The 22,391-nt window shown below is 43.3% G+C and overlaps 1 protein-coding gene across 1 annotated transcript in view; it reads right to left on the bottom strand.

Annotated features, from left to right (window-relative positions):
* Window positions 1-673: 673 nt before the first annotated feature.
* The window catches only part of MEDAG (mesenteric estrogen dependent adipogenesis), a 101,925-nt gene continuing 80,207 nt past the window's right edge, over window positions 674-22,391 (bottom strand). Inside the window, exons 4-5 of the mRNA XM_078657143.1 lie at window positions 10,652-10,937; window positions 674-2,250 (exon numbers count right to left, since the gene is read on the bottom strand). Coding sequence (XP_078513269.1) covers window positions 2,135-2,250; window positions 10,652-10,937 — 402 coding nt within the window. The 3' untranslated portion in view covers window positions 674-2,134. The remainder of the gene's footprint in view (window positions 2,251-10,651; window positions 10,938-22,391) is intronic.

Here is a 22,391-nt window from a genome sequence, read left to right as displayed (position 1 = left end):
GGCTTGTGGATTTATGCAATCACGTGGTTGCAGCGTTACCTAATAATGAAGTATTTACTGCATTTGCCTTATAATTTGCACATTTCTCAAAAATGTTGTTTCGAGGTAGAAGGGATAAACATAATACTGCCAGAGAATGTGCCAGATATTTGGCATTGTCACTGCATAATTTAGCTAACATTGTAACATAATCTACTCCCCCATGCTGCACAATCCTAATATTGCAGAAACCTTGACAATGGTAAAGCTTTACAGAGTGGTTTGGGGAATGCCATCATGATGGTGACACCCATATTTCACAGGGATCCTGTTTCCTGTGAAACAAGAGATTTACATTTTGTGCAATAAAAGCACCGATATATATATATATATATATATATATATATAGATATGTAGATAGATAGAGAGCTAGATACACACCCACCTGTGCATACCTGCAAATATGGCAGCATGATGGTGCATTTTTTGTGGCCAGCAACCACAATTCATGCAGCTAGTAATTGGCATAGCGGCATTAGCAAGCAAACTATTCAACTCTTTCCAACTAAATAGTATCCATGACATTGCCACATAGTACTAACCAATATTTGATACATATTACTTAGAGAAAACAAAACACAGAAAAGGGAATAAGATGCACAAACTTCAAAAATGCAACTACAAATATTCCTGGTTAGCACAAACGGCATACATTTATTCAAAGTGCAATGATAGGGAATGTAACTTACGCTGCAGCCAACATACAGCAATGTGGTATGCAATCACTTGTGAACAGTAGAAATATATGCAAATCGGAGTAGGTAGCAGGCAGATGAGTAGGGAGGAAGCACTACGCTGTTCATAACTGTAACATAATATTATTCATGTTTAAACACTGTATATATGTGTCCTAAACTCTTTTGTCAGTTAAGCAGTCTGCCAACAGTACTTAGATATATTTATGTGCAGCATTGCTCTAGGAGTTTGCTCACAGATGCCAGATCCTGGGACGAAACAGTAATCTTACATTACTCTACAAAATGATAGCTTGTAAAAACGAATTTAATGATATAGAATTAATTAGGGAATTTGCTGAGATTAAACTGTGGCTAAAACAATGCACCCAAAATATCTTCTGAATCTATGCATTGTTTCCATTATTATGGTGTTATTAGATGAGCACCCATGGCCTTCGTGAGCCCCTTCACGGTACATGTATTACTTTTATGGAAAGTTGAATAGCACCACTATTAAGTAAATGCAGCCGTCTATGTCCTGTCTGTTCCATTGGAAGCAAAATTGTAGGCAGTAAGGCCTACAATCAAATGATATTCACTCTATCTGGCTGCAAACGTGGACTGTAGGCCCTGCTTTAAAGTCACGGTCAAGACTGGCATTGAGGGTAGACATATAATACACCTCCTTAGAACGCTTGCCCATACCCCTCAAAGCCCATAACAGTATGACATTGCTTACGATGCAAAATGATGGATCACGTGAACATAGCTTGTACATCGGATAGACACCACCTCTTGCATTAGATCTAGTGGATACATGCAGTAACTTGTTATTCGACTGGTCGCAACCTAGCAAGCCAAACATGGGATGTGGGCAGACTGGAAATGGAAAGTGCTAACTTTACACTAGGGAGGTAGAATAAATGCAATTAATCCAATCATTATTAGTGGATGCACTTAACAGGCACCTTATAAAGCTACCAGGTGCTCATTTAAATTTTGCCGTTTAGTTACGCTTTCCAGTTGCCTGAACACAGTGCAAAATGCGACTAGAAGCACATGCGATTAACTGTGCATGGGTTTGCACTCAATGACGAGGTCTTTGTTTCACTCCACTGCAAGAGAATCATCTTAGTTACTTCTCTTGTGGGGAAGGTAGTCAAAGCAGCTTAGCTGCATGAGTTATATGTTTTCACCTTCTTAATATATTTAGGACTACAGAGCACACCACTGGCAAAAAGTGTGATTCCATTAAATGTACAAAGGTCCAAATTGGGTTATTAGTGGAATACGTCTTAAAGTCTTGAACAAATGGCCGCTCAGCATCTCCCCAGCATGAAAACGCCTTGCTTGGGGCATAAAGCCGCCATATGTATCATTTAGTCTGTTCATTTCTTCAAATCCAGATCGGATTCCTCTTAGTCGGAAACGAGTGGTCGGTCATCAGCAAACTCAACGCGTTGTTGTCTCGGAAAATCTTCGGGATTCGCTAAAGAAGATCTGTGTGAATCAAAGGCGCTGTCATCCATTGAGCCTGGAAAATCACAGAGGACACACAAAGATTAGGATAGTGGACAGAAAACCACATTATCATACTTGTGAGCCACAAATATGCCATGTAAAAAAAGTTATATACGAGAAATACACATCTTTGTATGGGATCAAAGAACTCTCAAGCAAGGGACTATCCTTGACAGCAGAATAGCGTCTGATAAAAGAAAATGAACACCCTTTTATCCCTCTGATCCTGCAAAATTTCACCTCACCTTCTCCAAAGATTACAGTAATCTGGGCTACGATTGTGTGAAGTTGCATTATGCAAGCAATGTTTTGCAACATTCCAGATCAAAGGCCTTCATCTAGCTCCTGGATTTCCCTTCAGCTTTGTGCAATTCTTTCATGGTTCGGCGCTGAAACTGGATGTGCCAGGAGCGATGTGTGCGGTTCTTGATATGCATTCCTCATGAGTGACCCTTGCACTTGCGAGGGAAGGGCTCTCTTGTCCGAAAAATAAGCCCACAATGTTTCAAAAAAGGTTTCCTGCTGCACCTTTAAGGTGCAAGAACCTTTTGGTAAATGTTGGCGTTTGTGATATTGGAACTGATGGATACATCTCAATTTCGATGAAAAAGCCCTAATACGAAAAAGCAATCGCCTTCACGTACAGCTTTTGCAAGAAATATAGCAAGGTTGTAAGAAAATACTTTGCATTCTGCAGGTCCCAAATCCGAATATACGTCACATAACATAGAACACTGGCGAACACTCAGTTGAATATAGCTCAATTGTCACAAACTAATTTTGTTATTTGAAACTTCTGGTAACATGAATGGTCTTTCTGCTTTTACCACTTCAGAAACTAATAAGAAATATATATATATATACACTTTTCCATTCTGCGAACATTACACAAACATTTAAAACCAACGGTTAGCTAAAAAGTACCTATCAGTTAAATGGACTCCAATAGATAGTTAGAGTGTCCTAGTTTTAGTGACCATGCCTCCTGGAGGCGCACATGTGAAATCATGAATATATACGTGTTCCAGAGACCAATTTTACTGGTTAGTACCCTTATCACTTGCATCATATGATGTTTACACAAACCTAGATCTGCAAAATTGAATTACATTTCTTTTTTAGAACCTTGTAATTTAAGTTTTGAGGTGGAGGTATGATATCAATTATTAATGTTTTCGATTTACTATCCTGCTAGACCAGACTCTCGATAGTAGCAATAAAACATAACTCCAACCTTACTCAGGGCCGGACTGGATCCCAAAGCAGTCCTGGCACTTTTGTCAGAGCAGCAATACTGACCCGTGGGCAGGGGGTGAGCGGGGTTGCACCGCTGTGTTTGTATCTGGGGGCCAATATAGCTACACAACCGCCCCCCAGTAATAAATTCGGTCCCACAGCTGCAAAACTGGTCCCCACCCTTCCAGCTTCCCGAGGGAATGCCCGATGCCTGCTACGGCCAGTCCGGCCCTGATCTTACTGGTGACAGGCTCGCCTAAAACGTTTTCTGATTTTGCCACACTTTACTAACACAGCTGCCCTTTAAGTTGTTGCAACTCCACAGATTCTCAGTGCCCTCTTAGTTGATTATGCATGAGAGTCCTTAAGATGCCTTGGCTTCCAACTCATCTCCTCCTCAGCCGAAGTGGTCTTTGAATATAACAAGGTCAGAATCCCTGACCACGCTGGGATCCTCTCCTCATGACCACCTCAGTAAATACGAGGCATATGCCAATATCAGTAAGATGTTTTTTCAGGGAGTTAAATTAGCACTGCCCTTGCTGCGTAGCACGATGACAGCTTGAACATCGAAATCAACATTTTTTTCCAGCTGTCACTACCTTTAAAAGGCCAAGGTTTCAGATAATGCTCATCACAGGTGGATGCGTACTCTCCCATCATCGGCGGACGGCAGAGGTAATTGTGGTGAGGCAGGCCAGGGCGCAGCAGGGTGGGGAAGCCGACAATCGACGGAATAGGTATTATTTATTTATTTAATTATACGTATGCGGTCGTCTGTCGACTTACCCCCTCCCACCCCACCCCGTTTACCTGTGCCGGCTCCCGCTGTCTCCCATTTGTGTGTGCAGCTGTGAGTGAATGTGCAAGTATGAAGGGGTCTAAACTGTAGCTTTACAATACATGGGGTTTTGTAATCCCTGTATAAACACCCCTCTCTATTTTCTTTATAATCAGCGACTTGTGATGCACCCATTGACCGATTAAAAAGAAACAACGTCAGATTCAACTGTAATACGTTTTTACAGTGGAGTTCTAATATCACAACACCTGCTGCCAGAGCCAGGAGCTGAGGGGAAAGGCCGGTCAGGAATGAGGCATAATTAATGCAGATGTTTAAAGAAGGAAAAACAAAGCTTTGCTTTTATTTCTTCTGCCCTGTTTTTCTATCTGTACATTGATAAGAAGAAAGGAGCTATTTATGGCAAAAAAAATGTTTGCACTGCTTTGGTAATCATAGAAAAGCCAGCATTTTCTGCATATTTCTACTGCACCTTTAAAAAAAAAAAAAGAACCTCTGTCTACTAATAGTATACTACTTCTAATATTATTTTGCAAAAAATAAAAAATACATTGATGTGTTGAATTTAGCGAAGATTGTAGTTTTATTCTTCATGTTTGCAATAATGCAACCTCTTTTATATAAAAGAGATCAGCACCAAGGATTTAAGTGGTTTGTGGGGAAAGGTGATGGTGTGACCATGTATTTTACGAAATAAAGTACCCCCGCCATACATGATAAGGATATGGCAAGTCACCTCTGAGTTCCATAACCTTATAAAGAAACTCAGCCTTTGGCCTCGCTCCTCTGTATGGTCATGGAACTACTAGGTAACTTCCAATATCCTTATAATGTATGGCAGGGTTACTTTATCCCATAGCTTAAAGTAAATCTCACAGATAGGTAATATGACCACCAGGGATGGACTGAGACCAGCAAGAAGCCATGGCAGGTTGCTGCTTGACTGGTCCTGGGAGGAGGGGGGGGGGGTGGGGGGGGGGGGGGAGTGCTAGCAAAAAGCACCACTCCTGCGTTTCTTTCAGGGGGCTGATATTGCAGCACTGCTGCAAAACTGGCCTCCAGTAAGAAAAGCGCCCAACGTGGGCACAGAACCGGCACCCAACCCTATGGCCCACCGAGGAAATGCCCGGAGCCGGCTAGGGCCAGTCCGGCCCTGATGACCACAATCACAATGTTCGTTGGTATCTTCTGTTCTTTAAATAACTATATATCTTTAGTATCTTTAGTAACTATAAATCTTTAGATGATGAGCATGAGATCTGTTACTTAACAAAATACAATTTACTTAATAGATAAATTGCAGCTACTGGTCTACAAGATTACTTTTAAATATGGAGAACAGAAGTACCAGTAAGTTAGACACATTTTACAATACAGGCATGACGGCCACCAAATTATTCTCACTAACCAGATCCTCTTTCAAACACTTCATCTTACGGTACATAATCAATGCCAATGAGTCTGTGATCCTTCAGGTCATCTAAAGAAAATCAGGCTATTATTTGCCATTCCTTTATGAATTTCTCAATCTTGCCTAACACCTTAAACCCATAGCCAAATTGGTACTTTGCCTTGGTGACCTCCACATCTGGGTAGAGGACAAGAAATAGCAATGCAACTTGTTGAGAATTAATGGAGCTCGAGCAAGCCGTTCACACTCCTAGGCACAGAGCTGGTCACCCAAAGGACCCTCTCTTCACATTGAAACAAGATGAGGGTGATCTATATACACACCTTCTTTCCTGCCGTGGCCACTAGATGATCTGAGTCCACACACATTCACAGACCCCCATCAATCAGTTCCGCATCAAACACAATTTGGATGAGGATCCTGAAAAAAGCAACCATGCCCGCATTGGGGAAGCACTTCAAAGGATCAGTACTCCCACTTGATTACAGTAATCTCTTATCAATTGCTACTGAATCTTCATACAAATGCCACAACCCATACGCAGAAAAAGAGAAGTGCAGTCTACAAATAATTTACCAGTTGATTCAATAAATCTACATTTTCCAACTGTGACATTCAGGAATTACATTTGGAATAAAGATGCCACAAATGGAAATCTCACATGGGTAGGGCATGATATATAAGGATACCACTAAGCTACTAAACGATCCAATAAAACATACTACAAAAAACAGTTTATCGAATGCATTATGTTTAAAAACTTTCACAATTATAGAGCTTCTCATTCTGAAAAAATATAAATGAGACTTTGAGGACCTTCTGGATACATGCAATGCTAAAATTGTGAAATACTGGGATACAATTGTCTGAACATGCCATAGCAATCTCCTGCTAAAAAAAGTCAACAGCAGTCCTCCAAGGACCTGCCCTACTAAGTGATCTGAAACCTGACAATCCTAAAATCATTTAGAAAGAGGACGGTCTACAATTTCAGGAACTACTTGGTGCCAACAATCTACTTCAAAACCTTCAATCAGAATTTACACTGCACCCGATGAACTGAGTCCTTAAATCTGATTTTTCAAGTGTAACCAGAACAGATGAAAATGCTCAGACGCCTGTAGGAAACGTTAGGATGTCTTTACCTTCAATTGAATGGATCAAGCTTTCCAAGTAGATTGGAGCCAAAATGCTTGGATTTAGAAAGATTGCCTGCTTCGGTTTTGTGTCACACTTTGCAAACATATCATACTACAGTAACTCTGCAAAAGATGACTGCATTAATGATTTTAATGAGCCTTGGAAATTGCACTATTTCCCAAATCTCCCCGCTTTGGTCAGTGGAAAAGAGCCTTACTCCGTTCTTCCTATGATGTTCCATGATGAAAAAGACTATGGCTCTGTTCTCCTAACTCTACTAATGTGTAAAAACTGCAAAAATGACAGGATCCCTGGCAGCTATAAACTCACCGCCAAGCTGCAGACCCGTACCAGCACACCAGTACGCAAAATGGAGGAAGAGCACATGTGGATCGCTTGTGCTCCTTCCAGCCATCAGGCGCCCTAAAGCAAGATGGCTGCGTGGATGCCAGCACCCAGCATATGGGTGGCCACAGCACCATTACTAAAGAAGAAGCACAATCATGTGTATGGCTGCACCAGGCCCAAATCCGGACTACTGCTGTGATTTGAGCCACTCTTTGCAGCTTATTCAGCAGAACATCTCCCACGGTTTGCAAGCCTTTCTGTAGGGCACAAATAAATCTGAGGATAAATATGTTCATGACACCTCTCATAAGGATGTTTTTCTTCTTGCCTATTTACATTTACCATGAACACAATGAAGGCGGGGCAGCCGTAATAGCATATGAACACTACAGATGGTGCAATGTGGGAGGTAAATGGCTGAAAAAATGTGTTCAGACATAATGTGATGTGCTTGTTCTGCCCTTTTCATGGTGAAACTATTGCTCCTGGTGGTCCTGTTGCTCTGCACTATATATTTTTTATTTTTGTTAGCTGTTTACCCAATTTTGCCTCCTGGTATATTGAGCTTGTAGCTGGATGCAGTTCTCAGAATCTTATTCGCTCAAGATTCGGACCGGATAACTCACTCAAGGTGGGTAGTCAAGACCATATTCTCAGCTATCTCACTCCTCCTGGCTCCATTCTGCGTTTAATCTCAGCTCGGTCATCACAGGGACACAGTAAGAGGAAGTGTTGGTCACTGTGCACACCATGAAAACACTACCTATAAAAGGTCCAGTTTCCAGCCTACACCCTACCAGCCATACAATATTTAATTACATCCCCACAGAACTCCTGACGTGTATTTAACCAAGTTGTGGAAACTGTGCAGTAAAATGCACCCTTTGGCTCTGTTGGTTTCCATTATTTCTTAAGGGGAGGACACTCCATCCCCCAAAACCCTATAAAAGGTGGTTGGGTTTCCTCACTAAACTCGTTTGGTTTAATTTAGGGAAGCTATTTATGCCCCACCACTTCAAAAGTTTACCAGCTGCGACTTTATATTTGGAAAACTCTAATGTGAAGGGCGGTATTACCAGAATAGCTATGAATTTTTTATAAGGTGACCACCTCACTCCAGGTCATTACGGACGCAATATCCAACCCTGACCTTTTCACCTACAAATTGTCCGTGTGTTTTATGTCTAATTAATTCAATAGAAGGAAATCAAGACCACAACACCCAAAATGCATTAGGCTCTCTCAAAGTCCAGGACTCAAAACATCAGTAATGACCTAGGAGGTGATCAGCAAAATTTGTTTGCCTGCAAGAACAATATGAGTGCCTTGTTCTCACCAAACTGAAACATATATGGCAGGGGGCATCCTTATTTTTTCAGTGAAGAAAATATTTTGACAGTTGATGTTAAACAGGTTGAAAATGGCTTCAAAACATGGGAAGATCATGAGCTTTCTCCTTCAGGTTTGCCAGCCGCAAACAATAGTATTTTCAAGGCATGGCTTGTATGCTTACCAGACAGCTGCAGTTGTACTTTACTTGGACATAGCTGTCAAGTTTCCCAGGTCCATGCGCGATCTGCTGCTTCAGTCCAGGGTTTGCCTTTGAATTCTGGGACTTGTAGTCTTGTTTATTCGGTTCAAAAACTAGACTTCACATCCCAGATTTCAAAGGAAAAAAACCTGAACTGGAGCAGCTCAAGGCGCATGGACCTGAGACACATGGCAGTCACGCACACACATGTTGGGCTGTTCAGCATGTTTTGGGAGTATTAAAGCAAAGCAGGACTTTCTAGTAAAAATACATTTTCTATAGTATCTCAAGCGACCCATAGTGAGCCACTGGCCCTGGTGACCTTATTGGCAGGTTTGACAGGTTTCTCGTCTGAAATGTGAACACTTGCATTCCTCACGATTTGACTTCAGACAGAGTTTCAAAACTACAGCAGAACTCCTTGCTACTGTACACGTGCATCAATTCTCAAAAAGCTCTATTTAAAAGGCTGCAGGACAATAGCTGTAGATTTACATACCTATTTCGCAATGTGCTGTCATATGCCATTTGACGTTAAAACAGTTATGGCAACTTTTTCAAATCTTGTTAGCATAAGAGAAGAGGGGAGACACTTCATGCTTCTTTCAAATAAATGACTGCTTTTCATTGTAAAGAAACATTGAATTTTATTTTAAATGTTGATGTTCATTCGATAAGCTCTGAGAGGTTGGGAGGCTGAGATCCTGGGAGGTATAGGACAGGTAGGCACTGGAGGTAGGAAAGCTAGACTGGATGGCTGTTTCACAAAAAAAATGGCATGTTGGACTAAGATGTGAGAGTTCGTAGGCCCAAGTGAGTGAGTTTTAGACGTGGCTGGTGGCAATATATGGGATAAAATACCCCCTGTCGTACATTATAAGGCTATTGCAAGTCACAAGGTGTTTTGTGACCATATAGAGGAATAAGCCAGAAGGCAGTTAAAAAATGAACTGGCTTTTCCTTCTTCTTATCAATGTTTATTTTGTAAATGAACAGTGATCAGCAGAAAGGACATATTTATGGCAACATATTTGTTTTTTACATGCTATAGGTCATTATACGAAAGAGAATCTTTCTGCGTGTTTCTACACATTCTGAGCTACAACATGCTTAGTCTGGCTTACATTAAACCAGTTCTAATATCTGTTTGCAATAAGTTAGAAACAAGCTATCTCTTTCATATGAAAGAAAAAAACACAAACGATTTAAGCCGTGAATGGGAACAGTGATGTTGTGACAATGTATTATAAGGAATAACGTATCTCCTGACATATAGAATGACGATATTGCAAGTCATCCCCACCTTGTAAAGGAACTCAGCCTTCGGCCTCATTCCTCTTTATGATCAAGCAACTTATTTGTGACTTGCAACGTCCTTATAATGTTCAGCAAATGGTACTTTATCCTGTATAAATATATATTAGTCTGCAAAGCGATATGCCAGGTGCGAATTCCTCTAAGCACACCGGTCACATTTAAGTTGCCAATGACACACTAATTAATAGTCTGTTCTGCTTGGGCTATCTTATCCAAAAATAACAATTGATGGACAGAATGTTGAACAATGTCATACATTCATCCCAGTACAGAGATCTGGGCATAAATTAATCATGTGTTTGCTCTCCATTCCAATCCAGTTTAAACCGAGTCATATGCAAATCAGTCTTGACCCTGTTGTCCTTGGGAACAAGCCAGCTCGAACTTGCCAGGCCAGGTCCTCCCTGGACCATAAACAAGTATCCTAGGACCGGTTTCGGGATTTCACCCCTCGTCAGCCAGGCTAGCTGGACTCCAGTGGCATGGAGAGCACGGGACTCATTAACTCTAATATGTGCCTAGGCCATTTCACAATACAACCCTATACTGTAGTAGAATTAGTTATTATCGGATACATGTCCACTTTATTGTAAAATATGTTAAACAACCAAATCGAAACTTCAACTTACTAGACGAAATAGTGCTGAACCTCCGGTCCGGCATGCTGCCCAGTCCGACAAAGGGCTCCGTCATTTTACTCAGGAACATCTTTACAATTGCCTTCTTTTCTGGGTTGTTGCTGTGTAGGTTCATCACGCGGCCACTCACGCTGACAGTCTTTTTGCTGAGCCCAAGCATGTAGAAGATGTCCAGGAGCGCATCAGCGTGGAATTCATAGGAAAAGCTCAGGTCCTCTCCTTGCATCACAAAGCTTTCTCTGATGAAAAAGTCCTTCACGACGTTTTGGAAATCAAACTGAAAGAAACGGAGAAGGAAACACTAAACAAGCGAAGGTCAACATGAACTCCTCATTAAAAAAAAACATGCAGGAACATTTTACCGATAAACCTGCTCTGGGATGAATTTCCTATGTATATGGTGCCTGCTAAGTTTCCCATGTCCATAAGCTTTGTGCTGCTCCAGTTCAGGTTTTTTTCTTTTAAATCTGGGATGTGTAGTCTTGTTTTTTAACCGAATAAACAAGATTACAAGCCCCAGAATTCAAAGGCAAACCATGGACTGGAGCAGCAGATCACGTATGGACCTGGGAAACTTCACAGCTATGGACTATATTGAACACACAACAATCACTCTGACGCTTTAACACGAGACACGACTCATCTGCCAGTAACCTAAAGCTAAAAGGTAAGATATCAACCAAGTCCATTCCACAGACAGGATGGGAAGCCTCCCTGAACATCATGAAGGTGGTAGGAAGAGCCAATGTAGTTAGTTCCTTTGTTAGAAACCAACATACCTGTCTCCTGCTCAGAGGAGGAAAATGGGGCACTGACTCTAGGGGATCTGAAAATTGCTTCCTAAGGAGCTAGGTAAAAAAATGCTGTATTAAACTTATCTGGAAGTACTCCCTTCGAAATGGATACCGTAAATTGAGAGCTAAGCATAGAGTTTCTACTATCGTACAGCTGCTGAGAATTTTTATCGCCATGGATCTGGAGCTGAGCTAGTTTTAAATTTGGAAAATGATGTTACAACCTGAACTATGGACCCAGAGCACAGGTCACCATATGTGTTTGCTGCAGGAAGCTTGGGAGCAAGGAGGGGGGTGAATAAATGTTGGCAATAAAATTCTGTATTTTGTTCACTTTGGTTGTACAAATAAACTCAGGCAGATCCTAAGCTAATTTAGTAGGACATCACGCTGTATGCTAAGAGGCTTCCGGGAGCTTAGCTCTGTTAAAATCATAAACATTTATTGGCGCCGATTAGATGCACCTTGTGCTTATAGGCCATCGTTTATCTGTATGCCACTGATGGTCAGTCAGGCTGCAGTTAGTTCCATACTTGCGCTTCAGATATTTAACTTCTGTTTTTAGTAAGACTGAATGGCTATTAAAGCAGGATACGAGCTGTGGTCTGGCCACACTCAGCCATAGCTCAAGAGGGTCAGTTCCGCTATATTTAGCCATACAGAAACGGCATAACAAACGATTGTGGGGTCAACAATGTCAAGGATAAAATAAATATCAGAAAGAGCAGAAATCATATTTTCAGTGTCCACAGTGGACCAATTGTTAGCTAGAAACCTGGGTAGACAACTCTGAGATATAGCCCTGTCTGGCCTACTATTGACCTTGAGTGCGAATGAACAGATCCCGGTGGTAGATTATTTCTCTATTTGTAAACGCTAGATCTAAGGCATGTGCTCCTGAAAGAGGAGGGATTCTGGACTTTAGATATTAACTGTCCACTTGAGTCATATTAAACAAAATGATTGATTTTAATCCAGAAAGGCTCATAAATCAGACCCCCAGGATATAGCGGCATGGATTAGCAAATTTAGCAGCACAAAAATGGAAATTTTGTGGCACAAATATGGGAATTTAGCGGCAATTTTGCGGCATTTTATTTGGCAGTTTTTCCTACAACAAACACAGATATCTTAGTGGACACTTTTGTAAAAGTAGCGGCAGTTTTACACAACAGCCGATTTCGCGGCAAACCGTGAAATCGCGAAATCCTGGAGGGTCTGACTAGTGGAGAAGTTACTGACGTCATGCCAGGTGAGCGTTGTGGGGGAGGGAAATACTTTAAAGAGTCATTTTCTTTCTGGATTTCCCTTCTCTTCTTGAAACGCAAGAAGGCAACATTGTGGTGTCACCAGGGCTTTAAGCGGAAGCTTTTTCAATATTATATGTAACAAGCCATAGTTGAAAATTATTTATCTTATGCAACTAATAACCATTGACAAAGTCAATAGTCCTGACTTGTTGTAGGTATGATGTTACTTGTTGTATCACATATCTGAATGCAATGACAGAAACAGCAAAATACAATAAATGTTTCCAATACTTGTTTAGGTCCCACAATTCTATTTAGCCTCCTGAAGAAATCTTTTGGCTGAACGTCCCTCTTTTATCCACTCTATAGTTGACTATCACAATGCTCCCAACATTACCCTAAACCAAGAAAATACCTCACAACATTCAAATTTAACTCACAATACAGTACATCTGTAATACAACCAACATAGGTCTAATATGTCATTGATGGCCATCAATGAACTCTTAACAGCACTCATCTGAAACAATAGATCACACCCAGCGCATCCAAAAAGAATATGTAAATCTCTCTACCTCATAAGTACATTTGACAGACCTCCCAGCATCCTCTTGCCCATAACAAAGCACTAAAATAAAAAAGTTCCTAAAGCATTGCCACCTCAACAGCAAATTACTGTGTAATACCAAAATAAATCCCATAAGCATTCAGAAAAGATTCAATTAGTTTAAACACATCACACTTGAATGCGCACAACATTACTCTGGAGCAGTGGTACTCAAAGTACAGCCGGGGGGCCACTGGCAGCTGGCAGACCTCTCCTTGCAGCCCGCAGACATTCCTCCGGGAAGGAGCATCAGAAAAATAAAGGCTGCCTGGAGTTCCATTTTTTTCTGCCATTTTTTTAACTAACCAAGCAACTTTGTTTTCTAGTTCTGGGTGTTTTATTCTATAGACCAGATGCAGATGGGAGACTCCAGGTTTTTGAAGCAAAAAAGGGCTTTCTACTAGGTGTCCCCACCTAAAATTGCCTTAGTTTCAACATAAGGCAATTGGGAAAATACATTCCCCATACATACACCCTGAGGTTCTTCAATTCTGTTAACGTTCAGGGGATGGCATGTCTGCGCTGGTAAATGGAATAGTCATATTCTAGTCATTTTCTGTAGACAACCATCTTAGGGTTGCTGACTGGTAATGTTCTATTCTATTTTTGAAAGGGAGAGAACAGGATGCCAAGACACTTTTTGTGTTTACACTGTCTTGTTGCTGAAGAACCCCGATATGTCCTACCAGACATCTGCCTCTAGGTTTGTTCTGGATCCAGTGTCTGCCTCAAATTGGGTTTTGGTGTTAGATGTGGGAGGACACCAAGATTACCATAGTATGCTCCACACATAAACACCCCTGCCCTCAAAGCCCAAGCTGAGTGTGGCCGAAGACTTTCACCATCTTGGATTTGCCCTTACACATGACAATTTAGGCCTATTTGCAGTAAAGCATAGAGGGACCACTGCAAATGTAAGTAGGTCAGGTCCTTGGAGCTGTTACCCCGTTGGTTAGGGTGGGGACAGGAGTCACCCTACCCATTATAGGCACAAATGGGGCACCTCCCGGCACCCACTTCAGAAAATGTTTTGGTATTGCAGAAGTTCAAAGAGGATTGGACTTACTGTCTGTGACCTGAGAGGAGCCCTGCAGGACTGGATCTGCTCCCTCTTGTATGCAGGACATGGAAGTGAAATCCAAGGGTCAGTTAGCTGACCTCCTGAGTGGCCACAGGGAGAAAGAATGCTGCAAGAGGAATTTTCCTACAAGTACCCAGCTGACCAGTGGCAACAGGAACTTGACTGGATCACGCAATTGGATTCTGCCTCACATCTTTTGAGTCTCCAAGTGCCTCAATTAAGCTCCTGCGGGATTAAGAAATGTACTTGTGTGGAGGCTTGGGACTTAAATGTCTTAGTCAGAGGATAAAATCTTTTACCAGGACAAACTGGTTTGGAGTATCCTGCCTGTACTCCATAACGAGCAGCCTCAAATTGCACATTGGTGCCGGTTCCATTGACTAACATTTTCTCTTTTTGGCACTATTTCTACTTAAAATTAATATCGCTGGTTACTCTTGTTGGATTTTTGTCATTTTGGTGTGGCTCTTCAGGGAGGCCTACCCGTAATCGGATCACTCCAATTTTCTTTCACACAGCTTCTCCATCCTCAGCGCCTTGACGCCTATGGGTAAAGTTGCGCTTTACAAGTCCTATCTCAACTCAACTCAACTCCTTTTGTTTATTGCATTTCACTTTATTTCTTTAAATTAGTTTGGGATTTTTATTGTTTTGCATTTTGACTTTATTACTATTTGGGTCCTGCATAAATTCTTAATACATTGCCCTAAGTTAAGCCTGCCTGGTCTGTGCCTTAGCTATCATGGGGTTAAGTTGTTAATGTAGTGACTTTGAGGGTCAACCCAGACAAGCGTTGGGATTACTCCTTGAGTTGGGTAGCAACCCACTCCAAATAATTCTGTTTCTTACAGTTAGGTTCAGACAACTTCTCCTGTATGTATACAGTGGAGCGGGCACTTTGGTCCCTGGCACCTGGGCCACCTCCTGGTGTCCCAGGATGTCCCATCATTGCCTGTCGCTTGAACATCACAGACAGTGACACTGCACTCTGACTAGCAAGGAAGGAAAGGATTATATCTTACAATGGCTGTTCAATCTCTCTCTTTCTGGACTTCACCACGACGATTCAGGGAATGTACATTGTGATCCCGCAGTCTTTTTCCCTGCAGGGAATCACAACGCGGTCGTTCCGACCGCATTGTGATTCCGCATACTATTACTCCGCAAGTCGGAACAACGACATGCGGAGGGGGGCGCTAGATGTTATAATTTACTAATCCAACTCTAGTATGTGCGGATAATAGGGAAGGTGTTGGATTTTAAATCCAACACCTTCCCCCCCCTCCGCACGTCATTGTTCCGACTTGCAGAGTAATGGTATGCGGAATCACAACATGGTCGTTGTAACGACTGCATTGTGATTACCTGCGGGGGAAAAGATTTGGGGTAAACGTTGTTTACCCGATTCAGGATCTGCCACTCAAGAAGAATCTGCAGCAGACAGGTATTGAGTGTGGCATACTTTACAACATTCGCTTGACAAAATCACTCCAACACAATACTGCATATCTTCAGACATCCTCTGCGAACAACAATCTTTCTGAAAAAAGAGGGTGCTCTGCTATAAGGGCGCCATGCATGTGCCAGTGGGTCCTCCTCGCTGCAGCTAAATGATGCTGAATGTTTAGACTGCGCAAGTGAGCTAACCGGTTGCATAAGTAAAGGTGTTACCTGATGAGAAAATAGAGTTGGAAGTGTGGTGAAATTATGGACTGTGCATATCAATGTCCTATGTCTTATATTGATGTAAGTGAAATTTCAAATGTCACTGTGATTCTTGACAATAACCTGATGCTGGGCCTCCTTTAACTTTTCTTCAACATCTTCATTATACTCCCTCAGGGTGCCCATTTTAATCAACAGGTTTGTCTTAATAGAGGGGACTATCTGTGGTCAGTTCATTATTTTATCAAATGCATACAGTCCCAGCTTTTTTTGCAGAGCTAACAAGGTGCTAGCACTAGCCCTAGGCCAGTACTGTAGGCGGGGCGATTTTAAAACAGTACTCAACCTGGGAAAGGACTTATCCACTCAGACAAGATCAGCGTCTGCATCACTTACAAATATTGTGTCACATGATGTAGTGGACCTATGGAGAATGCGACTTACTTACTTGCTGCCCATTATGCCAACTGCCATGTAGGGCATCACAAGGGACCCCCACTTCTATCTGTCTTGGGCAAGTTTCTGTACAGTGTCCCAGCTGTGGTTCAGGCTCTTCTATTTCTATTTCCACAGCGTGCCTCCACTTGTCCTTTGCCTGCCTCTCTTTCGGTTGCCTTCGGGTGGTCTATCCTATCCTTCTCCATCTTTTTCGCATCATGATGGTCTACTTGCTGTCTTGCTTACATCTGGTGAATGAGCAGTTCCAGGTTGGAGATGGTTTGTGGCCAGAAAATGCGCAGGAAGCTGTGCACGCCCGGGGCACTTTGGTATGATAGAAGGGGATGCAGATGCTTGTGCATCCCCTTCTATAATACTGATAGCGCTGGCACACTTAAAGCACCAGCGCTATCAACAGAGGGTGTTCCCTCATTTGCACAGGGGCACACCCTTTGCAAATGAGGGAATTCCTTTGACTCTGCACCGTGCCATATTGTAGATGCGGGTGCAGAGTCAAAGAAGCCCTCAGGTGTTGCACTGAGAGTGCGTCATTTAAAAGGTGGCGCACTGTCAGTGCGCCTCCTGACAGCAGCCCTCTGCAGGGGGTAAAGGGGGTCTAATGGACCCCCAGACATCCCCTTGCAGGTGGGTGCAGTCACTGACCCCCTTTACCCCCTGCAGAGGGCTGGTGTCAGGAGGCTCACTGACAGTGCTCCACCTTTTAAATGGCGCACTGTCATTGCGCCTCCTGAGGGAACTGACTGCACTCACCTGCAAGGGGATCTCTAAACCCCTTTGAAAGTGCAGGCGGATGCCGCCTGCACAGTGAAAACATGGAATGGCTGCTCCGTGTTTGTACTTGAATGTGCTGCCCTGGGGGCAGCACATACACCATAATGGAGCACATTATCACTGTTTGCGCCTGGCGCACCTTTTGAAAGGTGCGCCGGGCGCAAACAGTGATAATCTGTAATACAGCCCTCTATGTTACTTTGTATTCCAAGCACAGGCATTGCGGCGACCAGATGGAGCTCTTGTGTCCTCAGTATGGTGTTGAGTCGTGAAGTATTAAGAGCATTGCTGCCCTCTGCATGTATGTTTTTTAATATCAGTTTTTTTAGTTGTTTTTGTGTCATTTGTAATACGTTGTCATGCGCGCAGTGCATCAGAATACATACCTTGTATAGGCGACCTAAGGTTACTGCTGCCAACGACGTACACATCTGAGGATTTTATGGTGCATTCGCTCTTAAGTGCTTCATGACATGCCAATACTCTGTTCCACATTTTGACACAACCACTCCATGAGAGTATGTGTTTCCCTGATTTCTCACTTATGTGCTGCATTTCCTTGGTCCAGGTTGCTCTTTCTTCCACCTCCCCCAATTGCACATCGCACTGTTACTTTTTTTTTCTGGTGCTGAACAATATCGGCAAAAAAACGATCGCAAAACTAGTAGGTCTGCGTTCACATCCAAAAGGCGAGACCTTTTAGCTATGCCAATGCTTGTTTATATTATGCAGTATAGTTTTTATATTGCTTTGCTCCTTCTGACGAGGTCCCAACAGGCTTTCTAGTTGTTCAGATAAGTAGTTACTCAGTGTGTAGCCTATAAGTATTGTGTTTAGTGTTGTGCCTTAGGAATGGGTGTATGCTTCAATGGTGTCACTGCAGGCATGAGGTAGCACCTCATAAAGGAGAATTGCAAAACAGGGTGGCGTATGGGATCGCAGTTTTCTTATTCATACCAGTAAATCTTGCAGCCTTAACCAGATATATCATATTTTTATTTTAGGGCACAGTTATGACTTCATTGCTTTTCAGAATTCAAGGTGCTTGCAGACATTTCTAGGGAGATGTTTCAGAGCTTGTATGTAGATATACGGAAAGAGATATCGAAATATGTGTTCATTTCTTTGATATGAGGACTAACAAGAGTCAGGCTACTTTGGACCCGGGGTTCCCCCAGTCTCTGTAAATTCTGTGTTTGGAATGTAAAATGATTGGTCCTGTCACTTCCCTCAGTGTGCAATGCAGAGAGCCTTCGAGGAGATCCACATTTTGACTGTTAACCATTGTAGAGCATGGAGGACTAAGGTGATGTGGTAATGTTTGCTGGAGTTTAGAACCTGTCTGACTGCAGCTTTTTTGCAACTGCTGTAACTGTAAATCAGACTCAAAGGGGCTCCAATGAGGAGCCCAGTGGCATAGACAAGCTTGGACAGCACCAGCAATAGAGCAATCGCAGCCAGGAACGTGGGGAGAAACCTAATGTGAGGAAAGATATGGCACATTGTTTGCATGGCCAAAAAAGCACTTTTGGTCACTTGATTAACTTGTGTTTGCAGTGAGAGGCTGGAATCCATAATCACACCCATATTCTTCACTTTCATCATCATGGTTAGCGACACTCACATCTCCAGATATCATGGGATAGCTAAGTCACATTTGTTGCAATAATCCACAAGAGAGGATCACAATTCTAGTTATATTTCAGATGGTTCTTTAGTAGCCAATGGTGTACTGCCTGAAGCTGTTGACCAAGTCTGAGGGTTTTTCCAGCTTCACGATGGGCTGTGTCTCTTCACCGTAATTGTTATAGGTAAGATTAAAACAGTCTATAAGCCTCAGGAGAGGTGACAGGTATACATTGAGGAGTAGAAAGGTTATGGTCGACCTGTTAGGGACACCTACCAAAAAGTGAATGGTGCTAAGTAGAATGGAGAAAAGGAGGCTCTGTGATGTAGGGCTGACTGGATGCTGCTCTAGACCATACCCTAGATTTATGTGTCACCTATTCTTTGCAGTAGTTTGTAGTCTCAAGAAATGCCAAGTAAGAGGAGCTTGGCAGCTCCATTAGAAAGCAGATTAGGTGTTTCTTCCATTTCATACTCCTGTTTCTCTGCTACAGTTGGTGGTTGTAGGAAAGTGCCCCTTCTTGCATGGTTACCCCATAACATTTTGGCAGATACATGATGCCAACTTGACTGAGTGTACACTGGGTCCCTGTCAATCAGGTTCCCAGGGTCTGTGTTCTTTTCCAAACCTGTACCTTTGTTTCTACAGTTGGCACACCTCTGGGCCACATGTAAGTCCCTTGTAAAAGGAACCCCTGGTACCAATGGCCTTGTTACCAGAGAGGGCCTCTGAGGGCTACAGCATGTATTATGCCACCCTCCGAGTCCCCTCACCTTAACACCCACACACTGCCATTGCAGGCTGCGTGTTTTGCTGCAGGACAAACTAAATAGTCAGCATGGCGCACATCCCTGTGTGCCATGCTTACCACCACTGCCTGTGGCATAGAAAAGTCACCTCTCTATTAGGCCTTACAGCCAGGGTGCACCATACCACAGGTGAGGGCATAGCTGCATGAGCAACATGCCCCACCAGTGTCTGTGCCATTCACAGACATTGTAAGTGCAGTAAAGCCATTTTGAGTATATGCGCTGGAAGTGTGTCAGCACGAACTCCAAGGCCCATGATGGCTTTACTGAAGAGTGAGAAGTTTAGGACCAAACTTCTCAGCACATTAAACCCGCACTGACGCCTGCGTTGGATTTAATGTTAAATGCGCTCAGAGGGCATCTTAGAGTTGCCCTCTGGGAAAAATGACCAGCCCATGTGTGGTTCCTTACTGGCTACCAGCCATCTGCGACAGCTATACAGGTTTCTGGACCCCTGGGTAGAGAGCCCTTCACTCTCTGGGTCCTGAAACAAAGTACATCCTGGGCAGAGGTGTCAGGCCAGCTCCCCAGGATGGGAAGGGTCCACGAAGGGGAAGCTTCAAAGGCTTGATGCCTTTGTTAGCTGCCCCCAGCCTCTGCTGCTTTCAGCAGATGGCTCCCACCGGTTCAGACCCTCACTTTTGGCAAGAGATTCAGCGGGAAAGCCTAGTGAGAAAGAGAGGTGTGTCCACCTTTGCCAACCCCACCCCTCAGGTGGGGGCGGCAAAGTGAAGCACACATCTCAGTCCCCTCCATCTTGAAGATGAGGGGACTCTCCCAATCAAGACGAGGCACATGCCCCCTCTCACTGGGTTCAAACTGGAATGGCATGGTGAGCAAAAAAACGATGGATTTAGGCCCAGATCTCTGTACTGGGGTGAATGTATGACATTGTTCTGCATTCTGTCCGTCAACTGTTGTTTTTGCATTTGGCACCCCGAGTGGGACGGGTATGCTCAGACGTGAGTCCCGCGCTCTCCATGCCCCTGGAATCCAGCTATCCTGGCTGATGAGGGCTGAAAGCCGAAACCGTTCCTAGGATGCTTCTTTCCAGTCCAGGGAGGACCTGGCTTGGCAGTTCGGGCTGGACTGTTCCCCTGGGGCACAGGGTTATATTTGCATATAGCTGGGTTCAAACTGGAATGGCATGGTGAGCAAAACAATGATAGAGTTAGGCCCAGATCTCTGTACTGGGGTAAATGTATGACATTGTTTTAAAAAAAAAAATTATTAACAGTTTTATTTTAAAATAAATATGTCACCGTAATACACAGCCATACGCCTACAACCCTGGGGCCGGCGGTTTATAAAAACAAGGCACTGCACACAGCTTGATTGCCCACATCCCGGAGGTAGAGGTGTTTCACCTTTAAGGATAATGGCTCTTGTTAAAGTGTAGAGTGTGTCTGCTGCGCGTCAGTGATCATAAACTGTGCAAGAGAATTATGACAAACAGAGAGATGTCAACACAACCTGCCGTCGTCAGGACCTTCACCCTTTGCATCAAATTGTAACCATGGGACTCTGTCCGGTTGCTAATCTGCACCTGATCCCCCCACCAAGTGTCTCTGGTGCCATCGAATTCCCCACCTGTGCCAACTATACCTTTAATGAATCTGTATTTAACTATGTGCCCCTCAGGTTGTGTGTGTCCAAGTTCGTTGAACAGCAATATCCCCTATGGGACGGGGGAGTTAGTCTCTGCCTCTGGCACTATTGTTGAAACCTCCCCTTTATTGTTCAGGTATGTTGTACGGCCTGCTCCGCGGGGGAAGCAGTTCGCGGAAGTTTTCCGATTGCGTGCAACAGTAAAGGACATCGTGCGACCACTGTGTCTATTCACTAGCCTACACCATTGCCAATGAACAATTCCACCTTATGTTTTTCACTCGAGATATGATTTCCCTATAATTATCTGGCTGCGTGCACTGCCCTGATCTCCGTGCACGACCACGCCCGCATGGAAGCTTGCCCACCACCCTTCCCCGTCCTGATGAAGACCCACCTGTAAGGGCCAACCTGCCCAGGACAACCGTCTCTCTTACCAACTTCTATCCCTAGTACGAATTGTACTGCTGACTCTAGAAGTTTGGTTGTTTGGCACTACATGATCATTTGATGTGGCCTGGCTCTCGCTTGAAGCCATTTCTGAAGTTTCGTATTGTTTGAGAATTAGTACGTTTGACCTGCTTCACGTTCCTTACCTTGCACTACCTCCTACCACTTTCACTTCCCCCCTTCCTCAATTCGTTGGGCACTACTATTTGTGAACTTATGTACTAATGCAATGTACTTAAATATGAGTGTGAGCACCTTGTGATTAAATAACAATGTACTCCTAAGTTGAATATTTCTGTTTATTTTTGCCATAAGTCTTTTCTACTGTACTTTCCATTTGTTCTGGGACCCCTCTTTCTGTACCACTGTGTCACTGTCGGCAAGGGGCCCCTCGTTCAGCATATTGCTACCCTACCCTTCGCCATCAGTAGGCCCAAGTCCACTAGTCTGCGGGTCGCTTTCAGTAATGTTTTAGAATAACCCAGAAGTGCACTGCTGGGTCAGGAGAGATTTCAAAGCCGACTATGGTGCTTAGTTCACTAAATACCTTATCCCAGTACTGGAAGACACCCGGGCAACCCCACGCTAAATGCATGAAGTCCGCCGCTGG

The sequence above is a fragment of the Lissotriton helveticus genome, chromosome 8 (genome assembly GCF_964261635.1).
Source record: "Lissotriton helveticus chromosome 8, aLisHel1.1, whole genome shotgun sequence".
Classification (NCBI taxonomy): domain Eukaryota; kingdom Metazoa; phylum Chordata; class Amphibia; order Caudata; family Salamandridae; genus Lissotriton; species Lissotriton helveticus.
Note: the sequence above shows the minus strand (reverse complement) of the source record. Positions and strands in the feature narration are given on the sequence as shown.